This window comes from Dama dama, chromosome 5, assembly GCF_033118175.1.
Source record: "Dama dama isolate Ldn47 chromosome 5, ASM3311817v1, whole genome shotgun sequence".
Lineage (NCBI taxonomy): Eukaryota > Metazoa > Chordata > Mammalia > Artiodactyla > Cervidae > Dama > Dama dama.
In genome coordinates, this window is record NC_083685.1 from 36,455,443 (window position 1) to 36,468,123 (window position 12,681).

The 12,681-nt window shown below is 33.6% G+C and overlaps 1 protein-coding gene and 1 non-coding gene across 10 annotated transcripts in view; both read left to right on the forward strand.

The window, feature by feature from the left end:
• Positions 1–12,681, forward strand: part of BLTP1 (bridge-like lipid transfer protein family member 1) — a 200,550-nt gene that overhangs the window by 163,948 nt on the left and 23,921 nt on the right. For 6 of the 9 annotated variants that reach the window (XM_061142286.1, XM_061142290.1, XM_061142294.1 and 3 more), the window contains 10 exons: positions 894–1,003; positions 1,875–1,965; positions 2,503–2,565; positions 4,816–5,069; positions 5,837–6,052; positions 7,207–7,387; positions 7,943–8,144; positions 9,740–9,901; positions 10,532–10,671; positions 12,273–12,474. In XM_061142286.1, the coding sequence (XP_060998269.1) occupies positions 894–1,003; positions 1,875–1,965; positions 2,503–2,565; positions 4,816–5,069; positions 5,837–6,052; positions 7,207–7,387; positions 7,943–8,144; positions 9,740–9,901; positions 10,532–10,671; positions 12,273–12,474 (1,621 nt within the window). The remainder of the gene's footprint in view (positions 1–893; positions 1,004–1,874; positions 1,966–2,502; positions 2,566–4,815; positions 5,070–5,836; positions 6,053–7,206; positions 7,388–7,942; positions 8,145–9,739; positions 9,902–10,531; positions 10,672–12,272; positions 12,475–12,681) is intronic. The other 3 variants (XM_061142292.1, XM_061142295.1, XM_061142293.1) reach the window with 2 other exon arrangements.
• TRNAC-GCA (transfer RNA cysteine (anticodon GCA)) lies at positions 12,036–12,108 on the forward strand. The gene has a single exon. It is a non-coding gene; the product is annotated as a tRNA-Cys (tRNA).

Here is a 12,681-nt window from a genome sequence, read left to right on the forward strand (position 1 = left end):
GGATCCTTAGTTCATTGGCTTGAGCTGTCTTTCCTTGGTCACTACCAGAGTCCCAGACAACCTCATTTGAAAACTGTTCTAAATTATTTAAATTAGGGGTAAAATTCAGCTTAATATTCATCACTGGCTTCTGATGGTACTAAATGGACAGTGATGATCGGTAATATAGAACTTTAAAATTTATGACACTATGTACTTCACAGTCATGTGACATAGTGTTAATATTGCTTGCATACTATTTATGTTAGTTTATACTTGGCAATAAACTTTAAAAAAAAAACTAGGTAGAGAGGATTAAGGAAATTATTGAAATTACATCTGTGTTCTTAACATTTGTCAAATTTGTCAATTCCCTTTTAATCCTCTTGCTTTCTTATCTCCATTATTAGACTTTTTAATATCCAATCTCTCCAAACTACAAATTTGAAGAAGAAGGATTTAGAGACAAGGAGGGTGTTCCAGTTGCCGCTTCCTTTCCTTTTCTGTAATTAAGAGTTCTCTTGGTGGGGTAGTACTTAAAATGATTAGCATGATTAGTGTCACTCTCTCCCTCACCTTTCTCTCAGAGTCTTTCAGTTCTCATTTTCTTTTCTTACTGTTTCCTTTTTTTCCCCCTGATTTCTGTACCTCTCAGCCTTGCTCCCAATCTTTCCTCTCAGGCCAGCTAGTGGCTCCTATATTCCTTGTAAGAGGAACTGATGTGTGGGCTGAAGAGTAGCTGATTCCTGCTGCACTTTGATCCATCTCTGTTGTTAAGTGACATTTAAAGTCACAATTTAAGATAACTTGTTATTGATCTGAAGGAGACTAACTTGTTAACTAGCAGAAAATTTTATCTGAAGTCAGATATTACAACAGTTAAAAGTCACCTTATTTCTTTCCTCTTTCATTAGGCTGCTTCTCTAAAGGATAAGTGGGGTTTGGGTTACAAACCAAGTTACAGCAGATCGAAGAGTATTTCAGCTTCTGGAAGACCACCTCTTAAGCGAATGGAAAGGACAAGGTAATATATTTCAATTGGTGAAACAAGTAATAAAATTGCTGACTTTTTTGCCAAAGTTCACTACTTATTTATTGTGTTCTAATTGGGCAGACTGCAAAATTAAGGTAGCAAATGGATGCTGTCAATGTAAGAAGTTTGAGAAATTCTGTCTCATTTAAGTACACTTTTATATCATAAAAGTCATTGTGTACTTTTTAGTAATGAAGTACATTGCCATTTAGACAAATTTATGTGTAAACTTATAGACCATCCAAAGAAATGAATATTTGCATATTAGTAACTGTAGCTTTAAATTTGTCACTGTAGAAAAGGTTCTTGGAAAAGAACCTTTAACATATGGAAAAATGTAAATTTTATATATTATAGAAAAATATACAGAAAAATATAGTTTTACTAGTAAAAGAACACTATTGGGACCTCCTGGTGGTCCAGTGGTTAAGACTTTGCCTTCCAATGCAGGGGGATTTGATCCCTGGTCAGGGAACTAAGATCCCACATGCCTCATAGCCAGAAAAACAAAACCTAAATCAACAGAAGCAATATTGTAACAAATGCAATAAAGATTTTAGTCCACATCACACACACACACACACACACACACACAAACTAAAGAAAAAGAAAAAGAAACCTTAAAAACACTATACAATAAGTATAAATTGTTTTTTATAAGGTTTGGTTTTAGAAAATCTTGTGTTAATTAAAGCAATGAATTTTGTTTTATGCGATGCTAAACATTAAGGAGTTCCAAAAGTTCAATCCTTGGATAAAGTAAATATTTAGAAATAAAGTGTTAATGTCTTTAATCAGACTTTTATAAAAGTCCAGGGTTTTAAGAATATTAATGTTTAATAACCTTATATTTTACTTACAGTTCTCGAGTAGGAGAAACTGAGGAGCTCCCAGAAATTCGTGTTGATGCAGCATCTCCTGGACCCAGAGTCACTTTCAATATCCAAGATACAGTAAGAGAGAGACGATTTGTTGGTGATACACAGTGCTAGAGAATCTTTAGTAATTACTAAATTATATGAGTTACTCAGTTTAGAAGTACTGATTCCTACAAGTGGCAGTGCAGATTGTGATGGGTACGGTGTCTGTGCTTCACCAAGAGGGCCCTGCCCGAATGCTGCCGTCTGAGAGCCATACCCAAGTACTAGTGTTCTGTGTACACAACAGTCTCCCTACTGCTTGCTCATAGGTAGAAACGTTTTGTTGAATAATTTCTTTCAAGTTCAGTTCCACATTAAACTAGGTAGTTTACACAAATGTAAATGTATATGATTTTATTTATTTTATTGTTTATATACTTTAGCTCAGAATATATAGAAATAATATCAGAAACTAGTAGTAAAAAAGTCAGTTTCAAAGTTATACTATAATTTAACCATAGCATGTTAAAATTTATGTTAAAGTATTTGTTCTTTTTTCTGTTTACTTTTAAAACATTGGTTTTTTATTTTTCATAAATTTTTATAAATTTTCTTATCATTTTAATTAAGTTGAAAAAAACAGTATGGGGAAGTGCACCACAGTCCAGCTGTCCTGGGGAAGGGTATTTTCAGGTACTTTTTAAGAACAACATAAGTTTTCCTTTAAAATTAATTAACCACTCTGAAAATCCGCTTTCAAAATGTCTTCTTCTCATTTCATTACTAAACTCAGATCTTGAAAATATTTTACATAAAGCTTTAAAATGATTGGTTGAATTCTTTTTTTATCATGTATATTTCATAAACTCTTGCATGAATATATTTTAGTTCTATACTTCTAATTTAATAGTAATTATTTAATCTCAAAAAATTAAAGGACTAAATCAGTGTACCAAATTAATGAAATCATAAACCAAAAACTGCCATATATTACTTATTTGCTAATCTCTAAGTGAATCTCTTTTTCCCTACATTCATCTATAAAAAGAATCAACTTTTAAAAAAATGAGTTACCTAATTCAAACTATAATCAAACCTATCTCGGAATAACAAATTAATCATTGAATGTTATTTATTGAGTCACTGATATAAAAAAGCATTTATAAAAGTAATCTATTAAAAATTATGTTCAAAGCAGTATGGAAAATGTGCTACACAATCATTTATAAGTTAAATTAACACCTTTATAAATGTTTTCCCTAAATATAGTTGTAAGAGTAAAATTTAATTTTAAAATTGTTTGTATAGTAGGTATATAAATCTTTGTCTAGAAATTTTCCACCAAATTACATTTAAAAACTGGAACTTACTCCACATTTGTTTTGTTTCACTTCCCCCACTCTTTTAAGATAGCCTCAATATCTATCCCATAGTTCCACTGAATTTAGTCAAGCTGAATTGTTTTAGAATTATTTGGTTGTAACAGAGTAAGCTTGACAGACATGTCCTTTTTTCTAAAACTGAACCTGGAAATAAATCATTTATAGTGAATTGAATAGATTCTACTAATTGATTTTTTCACCTGTCCAACATTTTTTAAATCAAGAAAATTGACATGTAACATTATTTTCAAGTGTACAGCATAATTATTTGATATATGTATATACTGTGAAATGACTGATTTATTCTTAAAGGCATTAATATTTCAATTGATTCAAATCCTGTTTCTAAATTGTATATGCTGTTTATGAAAAATAGTATATGAAAATAATAAGTTACAAAGTAGATCATTAAGCATGGTTAAATAGAAAGTGAAAGTTAAGAAGCTCAGTTGTGTCCAACTCTTTGCAACCCCATGATTATACAGTCCATGAAATTCTCCAGGCCAGAATACTGGAGTGGGTAGCCTTTCCCTTCTCCAGGGGATCTTCCCCACCCAGGGATCAAACCCAGGTCTCCCACATTGCAGGCAGATTCTTTACCAGCTGAACTACAAGGGAAACCGGTTAAATAGAAAATAAATATAAAACAAAGGGATGTTTATCTATATAAACTCTTAGCACAGCTTTAAAGAAGCAAAGATTTTCTTATAAAATATAACTTACTTATTTACTAAATGATGTTTTGAAGAAAAGCTATAAAGAAAATCTAGATTCTGCAATGTTGGAAATTTTGATTATAGGATTTCACTATGCATCTAATTGTAGTATCAATAAATTTACCTTGCATATTATACATTTCAAAGGCTTGTCACATTCTCAAAGGATATGTAAGCAACTCTCAAAACCTGGAATCAAAATTAGGACATAGAAGGTTTTTTGTTTTTGTTTTTTTGCCTATTTAAATGAAATGGCCTCATGGTACAGTCCTCAGGGAACAACATTATATTTATACAAACTATTCACCTTAAAATATAGGATTCTTACATTTGATTGGCTGACATGCTTAATTATGTAACTATTTACACATCTTTCTTCAGCTCTTTAAGGCCCATTTTAAAAAGATGTATCCACAAAAAGTATTCTAGAAGCACAAAGTGCATTCTGTGCTAACACCTGCATGCTCTTCCGTCACTAACTGCTCTCTTGACCTTCTAATTTAAAGTGGATCACACTGTTTACTCTTGTCTCCATACCATGACTAACTGTTCTTTAAAGAATTACGGTATGTACTAATTCACATGATGCTATATGCTTACATAAAGTAAAATTTCACTCTGATTTTTATTGTGTCAGTGGTATGACTTTTCTGTGGTTTGAACTTCTTCCTTCCTTGTTTTATATGCCATTTCATATGTTCACAGAGCTGACTTTTCAGTTCAGAGTGAGGAAATCCAATTTTGAGATTTTAAATGCTTAAACATGTATTTTTTCTTTTCCTTTTTCAACTTGAAAAGAGGTTTGTAATATGAACCTGTTTCATGTTTTCTCTCTTTACATTCAGTTTCCAGAGGAGACAGAGTTGGACCTCTTGTCAGTAACCATTGAAGGTCCTTCCCATTACTCATCAAATAGTGAAGGATCATATTCCGTGTTCAGTTCTCCCAAAACTCCAGGAGGCTTTTCACCAGGCATTTCTTTCCAGTCTGAAGAGGGTCGACGGGATGACAGTTTGTCTTCTACCAGTGAAGATTCTGACAAAGATGAAAAGGATGACGACCACGAGAGGGAAAGGTTTTATATTTACAGGAAACCCTCGTGAGTAGTAGCTTTTTTGTTTTAAGATCCTTAGGCAGTACCCTAGAGCTGAGCTTAAAACATTTTATGACTGTTAATGTTTACAGAAAAACAAATAAATCTTACTGTGCCTAGCCAGAGTGAGACTGAGATATATCCATGATTTATTAATATAATCTAGCTCCATTTGGCATTATTGTTTTCTTTCCCCATTTTTTTTAAACAAAATCTGGAAAGTAGCATTTAAATTTTACAGTTTATGAAATGAAATCTCCTCCAAAATGTAGAATGTAGGTCATACTCTGATATTCAGACTCTTTATTAGTGATTGTGCCTGTGTCCCAAGTACTTAGCACATTGCCTGGCACATAATAATTCCTCAGAACATAGTTGTTGAATAAAGTGTGACTCCATTAAACAGGAAACACCTCAGTAAGTAAAAGCTATCTGGGTAATTTGTGTGAATTTATAAAATAGTAAAATTTATTTACAGACTTTATTTCCAAAGTTATTTGGCTCAAAAGTAAAGAATCTGCCTGCAATGCAGGAGACCTAGGTTCTATCTCTGGGTCAGGAAAATCCCCTGGAGGATGGCACTCCAGTATTCTTGCCTGGAGAATCTCATGGACAGAGGATTCTGGCAGGCTACACTACAGTCCATGGGGTTACAAAGAGTCGAACATAACTGAGCAGCTAACACTTTCATCGCTCACATGACATGTTGGAAAATAGTTTGCTGAAAACTTCCTATTTTACTACAGTATAATGACCAGCTGTTCTTCCTCTAGACATACATCTCGTAAAAAAGCAACAGGCTTTGCTGCTGTTCATCAGCTATTTACAGAACGCTGGCCAACAGCCCCAGCCAACAGAAGTCTTAGTGGCACAGCTACAGAGAGAAATATTGACTTTGAACTTGATATTCGAGTTGAAATTGATAGTGGAAAATGTGTGCTCCACCCAACCACCCTTCTACAAGAACATGATGATATAAGCTTGAGAAGGTAAGATATTGGTCAGAAAGGGGTACATATAACTTCATTTGTTAGGAATACTATTTATATATCACTAATCATAACAAACATTTCTCCCCACATCCCAAAATACAGACTTAAAGAGTATTTCTAATCATAGAGTGTTTGACTGTTCATTTATGTAATATTCTATTTCTTTAAGCAAATGTATAATACTTTTTGGTGATTAGAAATGGATGACTGATTTAGATTCTGCAAATCTGTTAATTTGAACACTTTTGTCTTTGGAATTCTCCAAGTATGAATTCCTCACATAGTCCCTATCCTGTTACTCACATTTCTGTTTCAAAGGACGGTGCAATACTGAAAGGTGTCTTGTTATTGAGAGTTTGATGAATTCATAAAGAAATAAGAAAGACTGGGAAACAACTGAACAAAGAGGCCTCAGTAAACTGGAATGTTGCTCAGGCTGTAACTGTAGCTTTACATTGCCACCATTGAAAAAACAGTTGTATAGACAGGCCTAAAGTTAGATTCATTTTTCTTTGAATTTCTGTTTTGCTTTTTCTTCCTAATCTAAAAAAAAATTAGTGAAAATAACAATATTAATAATTTAGTGGATGAATAAGAAATGGGTGGAAATGCAGGTGAAACACGTAGGAAGAATGCTGACAATTGTTGAAGCTGGGAGATGGGCCCATGGGGGTTCATTCTACCATTCCATTTACACTTGTATGTTGTAGTTTTCTATAATAAAAGATTTTTAAATGTCTCACTGTCTAATAAAGATTTTTATACAATGAGATGATAAAAAGGCAGTATAACTAGTTCAAGTCTTAGAAGTGTAATAGTGATGATAAAAAAGACTGTTAGTTTATTTTTGGTTGAACTGCAATAAGCCAAAATAAACTGCTGGTATTCAGCTATATTTACCTAAGTAAAGAGTAGTTTCATTTGGTTCAGCCTTCGTTTGGAAGAGTTGTGACCTCAGGAAAGGACAAAGGTAACTGCCCTGTATAATTATGGAACATACAACATAAACCTCATCCATGCAAGGATTAGCCAGTTTAGCTAGAGATAATGACGAGCCTCACTTTTTCAACTTTATTAACAAAAGTTTGACTTTAAACAATATAAGAGAAATGTCTTTCAAAAAGATAAAAAAAATTTTTTTCTTTTTATAGGAGTTATGACAGAAGTTCCAGGAGTTTAGATCAAGAATCTCCTTCCAAAAAGAAGAAGTTTCAAACTAATTATGCTTCTACCACCCATTTAATGACTGGCAAGAAAGTGCCATCATCTCTACAAACAAAGCCCAGTGACTTAGAAACAACAGTATTTTATATTCCTGGAGTTGATGTAAAGGTAAAAACCTAAATATCTAGGATAAGAAATAAGATTATTATTAGCCAGGTTTATTTTCTATCATATATATTCTTCCTTCACTGCTGCTGCTGCTGCTAAGTCACTTCAGTTTTGTTCAACACTAGTTACATTAAAATGAGACTTTCTGAAGTTTTCTCTAATGTAGTTGTATTCTGAACATGAAACCTTCTAAATTGCACATTGCCCCATGTGCATGAAATTTTCCATGAAATTTTGACAGGAAGAAGTTAATTTTCTTTCCTAAACATTGATATTCATGTTTGCAAAAACATTGCCTATTGCAACTTTTTTAGATTCTAGAATTATACATTCCTAGAATGTTAAGCTAGAAAGAATTTAAAATAGTATCTGGGATGATCTCTTTTCACTTTAAAAGTGGAAAAAAGCTAATAAGGAATTTGCTAGAATCACAAAGCTAACTTGTAAAATCTTCTGGTTCCTGGATCAGTGTTCTTTCTGCCAAATTTTAGTACATTTCTTTGTTTTCCTCATGTGCATAATTTTAATTTTGGAAGTTTATTTGTTTCAATACAGTTGCATTACAATTCCAAGACTCTAAAGACCGAATCACCTAATGCCTCCAGAGGATCTTCCTTGCCACGAACACTCTCTAAAGAGTCCAAGCTGTATGGTATGAAAGATAGTGCTGCATCTCCTCCTTCTCCTCCTTTACCCTGCACTGTCCAGAGCAAGACTAACACCTTACTTCCTCCCCAGCCCCCACCTATTCCCTCAGGTATTTAAGGAAAACATACTCTAACTTTTTTCATAAATTAATTTTAAGTCATCACCTACTTGCTCTAGTAAGACTTTCAAATTCACATGTTTAAGAAAAAAGGACTTAGACTTGCCAATAATGACTGTACAAAATTCATGTATGGAAGTGTAAGCTAATTCCTTTTGCCTAGTTTTCAAATTACTATTACCTTAGAATATCAGTTTTTACTTATTTTTTTAGATCTGTGTATACAGAATACATTGAACTTAAACCATATTTATTATCTATTATTATATAACAAATTATCCCAAACTTAGTGGCTTATAATCTTAGACATAGTTTCTGTGGTTCAGAAATTCAAAAGCATTTGGGCTGGGTGCATCTAACTTCACAGTTGTCTATGAAGTTGCAGTCAGGATGTTGGGTAAGGATACAGTCATCCAAATGCTTGACTGAGTGTGGAAAAGCTGCTTCCATCATATCCCATTCACATGGCTGACAAGCTGGTGCTTTAGTCTTTCCCCACATGACTGGCTGCTTCAGTGTTCCCATGACATGGCAGCTGACATTCCTTCAAAAGGAGTGATCCAAAAGAATACATGGCTGAAGCTTCAATATCTTCTATGGCTAAGTCTCAGAAGTCACATACCATCATTTCCACAATATCTTATTGATCATATAGGTGACCCTTATTCAGTGTGGGAGGGAACTACACAAGAGCATGAATACCAGGAGGAAAGGACCGTTGGAAGTTATTTTGGAATCTGGCTACTATACCACATGAATAATACCCTTATATATATAATAGAATTTCCAAAAATGGTTATATTGGGTTGGACAAGAATTAGTGAAAAAGCTTTATTTGAGAGATGGAACTTGATACATTAATCTTTCAAAGTAGCCAGTAATCATGATAATAATGCCTAATATTTTTATATCACTTTTAAATTGACAAGACACATCTATGTCCATTAAGTACGGGGCAGGTATTATTATCTCCATTTTATATATGAAGAAAGTTAAAGCTCATAAAAGTTGAATTTCTTTCCTAGGTTTGCAAATTAATACATGGTAGACTTGGAAACCTAAGCCAAAGTTATCTAAATCTTAGCTGTTATATCATTCTGTTGATGTGGAAATATTTAGTCAGGGAGAAGGAAGGAGAGATGCAGCCCATGTAAGGAGGCATGTAAATATTTACCAGGTAAGAATAGCAAGAACCTAAGAAAGTGTAAAAACTGATGTTTTTCCTCACTTGCCACAAATTTTCATTAGTCAGAGTCCTCTATATCTTCTTAAGTGGACAAATAATACTAAATGAGAGACTAAATGCTAAAATACTAATGAGAGAGTTAGCGAAGTATAAATTTTAGAAACCGAACCAAAATTTGTGACCTAGAGCAAGTAGGAGTAACTGTTGTATTTATATATATACATCATTGATCATCTCTGTATTCTAACAATAAGATTTCTATCAACCTATTTTTATTGCATTCTTGTATGGTTTTAAGTATAAGGTGCTTCACCTGATTAAACTCATATAATTCTAATTTCTCACAAAATTATGTTTTCTGGAAACTATTAAATTCATCTCACATCTGTACATCTTCTAGCCAAAGGAAAAGGAAGTGGAGGAGTAAAAACAGCCAAGTTATATGCCTGGGTAGCACTTCAGTCATTGCCAGAAGAAATGGTAATCAGTCCCTGCCTATTAGACTTTCTGGAAAAGGCTCTGGAAACTATCCCAATTACACCAATTGAAAGGAACTATACAAGTGAGTGTCCTCTTAAATACTTAACTGCCCATCACATGTATTTTGGGGTCCTGTTACTAGAAGGATTTTGTAATGCTTTTATATATTACTGTATAATACATTCAGTGATAAAGGAATTATAGAACTGAAAAAGAACTTGAGATACCATCTAGTCTTGGTGGGGTTTATGATTCCTCCGTGGCTACAGCTACTTAATGACAAAATTAACATCCTTAATCCTGTGTTTGAAGAAGCAAATGGCAACCCACTACAGTATTCTTTCCTGGGAAATCCCATGGATAGTGGAACCTGGCGGGCTGCAGCCCACACATTCACAAAAGTTGGACATGACTTAGCAACTAAACAACAACAGGTCCTATATTAGAGTGACTCTTGGACTGGAAACACTCCTTGAGGACAATGGCAAAATTACCCTTTTCTTTGTATGTTGTTTGGTACAGCAGCAGGAATCAAGAGTTTGAAGAAATGAGTAAGAGGTTTGAATAGGGAAAGATGTAATGAATAATGGGCTACAGAAGCCAGTGTTTCTGTGCATTCATACCCTGATCTCAGTACTAGCAAAAGAGAAAAAGATCTTTTAATAAATAGTTTGCCTTTACCCTAACAGTAAAACTTTAAATATTTTAACAGCTGTCAGCTCTCAAGATGAAGATATGGGACATTTTGAAATACCAGATCCTATGGAAGAGTCAACAACATCACTAGTATCATCTTCAACATCTGCTTACTCTTCCTTCCCTGTAGATGTTGTGGTTTATGTACGAGTTCAGGTAATATACTTCATCTATTCCTTTTTATTTTAAAGAAAAAATGTTTTTTTAAGTTTATCTGAACATTTACAATATTAATTGCTTTTAAAGTTTTCTTAAGGTTCATGGACCTCTAGTATGTCTATGATGGCCTAGAGGTTGCCTGAACCTCTGGAAAGTATATGTACAATTTTATGTGTTATTTATTTGTCTGCTGAGGAAGTTCATATCTTTGAGTGTTCAAAATTGAGATCTCATTCTTTTATGGCAAAGGTAAAATATGTAAGTTAAAACTGTTTTTTAGCACATTATGCCTTTTAAAAATTATATCATGGCATCTGTATTTCTTATCATTATGGTTATTTGTGGGCAGACATAAAGTGAAATTGAGATATAAAGTCACAATAGTACCTTTTTTAGATTCTTCTAAGGGTTATATAATCATATATTTAATAATTTTATCCTAAAATTCAGTCCTGTTTCAGGCCTGTTGGAGTATAGGCTTCCCCTCTGATACTGTGGGTTAAGTTCCAGACCACCACTTTTGTAATAAAGCAAATATTGAAGTGAAGCAAGTTACTTTTTTTAATTTCCCAGTGCAAATAAACATTGTTTACACTATCCTATATTCTATTAAGTATATAATAGTATTATATCTAAAATAAAACAATACCTACCTTAAGTAAAAATGCTGTGAGAAAAGCTATACCATTAGACTTGCTCAAGGAGAGTTGCCACAAACTTATCATTTTGTGAAAAAAAGAAAAAAAACACTCAACATCTACAAAGCACAGTAAAATGAGGTACGTTATATTAGCATCCAATTGAGTCTGTTTATTAAGGAGGATTTAACTTGTATCCAAACTTCAAGGTTTAGTTTACCTTCAATTAAAACTTTATGATCAGTCTCAAGAATAAAAGAAACACTAATGATCATTTCTTCAGATAATTTCTACAAAAGCAATTTGGCCAAAAGAATTTCAGTCTGATCTTCTGGAGTTTTGCACTAGCTTCTTTGAAGATCTGATAAAAACATAAGTGAGGCCTGGAGAGTTTGTAAAACTTCAGTTATAAATGCAATAATAGCCTTTTAAAATTTTGGCATAAAGAAATTACTTGCTTTAAAATATTTGATTATGAACAACGTGGACATAAATTTAATGTTCTGAATTATCTAAATGCCTACATATTTACTGTTTAGAATTCCTCAAATATTTAGTTTTAAAAGTGTTATGATTTTGTTAATGCATTTTGTTTAATGTATATGTGTCTGTTTGAAAAAGGAAGGGCATTAAACTCAAAATAATAAATTTGATATATGTAGACTGAAATGGAAACTGAGTGTAATTTCTGGAGTCCAACTGAAAAATTTTTAATCACCTAATTCCCTGGTGGCTTAGAGGGTAAAGTGCCTGCCTGCAATGCAGGAGACCCAGGTTCGATTCCTGGGTCAGGAAGATCCCCTGGAGAAGGAAATGGCAACCCACTCCAGTACCCTTGCCTGGAAAATCCCATGAATGGAGGAGCCTGGTAGGCTACAGTCCATGGGGTCGCAAAGAGTCAGACACGACTGAGCGACTTCACTTCCTAGAAACTTTTCTTTGTCTTTCTGTACTTTTCAGCCCTCACAGATCAAGTTTAGCTGTTTACCAGTGTCAAGAGTAGAATGCATGCTAAAGCTGCCATCCCTGGATTTGGTGTTTTCTTCAAACCGAGGAGAACTGGAGACTCTAGGGGCTGCATATCCTGCAGAGACCTTATCCCCTGGAGGTAGTGCTCCTCCAAGCGGAACAAAAACCTCCTCGAGCAAAACTGGAGTACCAGGTGTGGAAACATTCTTTTATTCAATTAGCATAAAAAGCCAAGTACTATTTTAATAGTAATTAGTAAACATTTCCAAATAAATACATTTGGAAAAGGAGAATATTTGAGAATTAGGGTATTTATAGAAAAAATCTATAGTGGATCAAAGTTTTGAGTGTATTTCATTATACCCAAGGAATGGCAGTTGCACAGCGTTTTGTTGTCCAT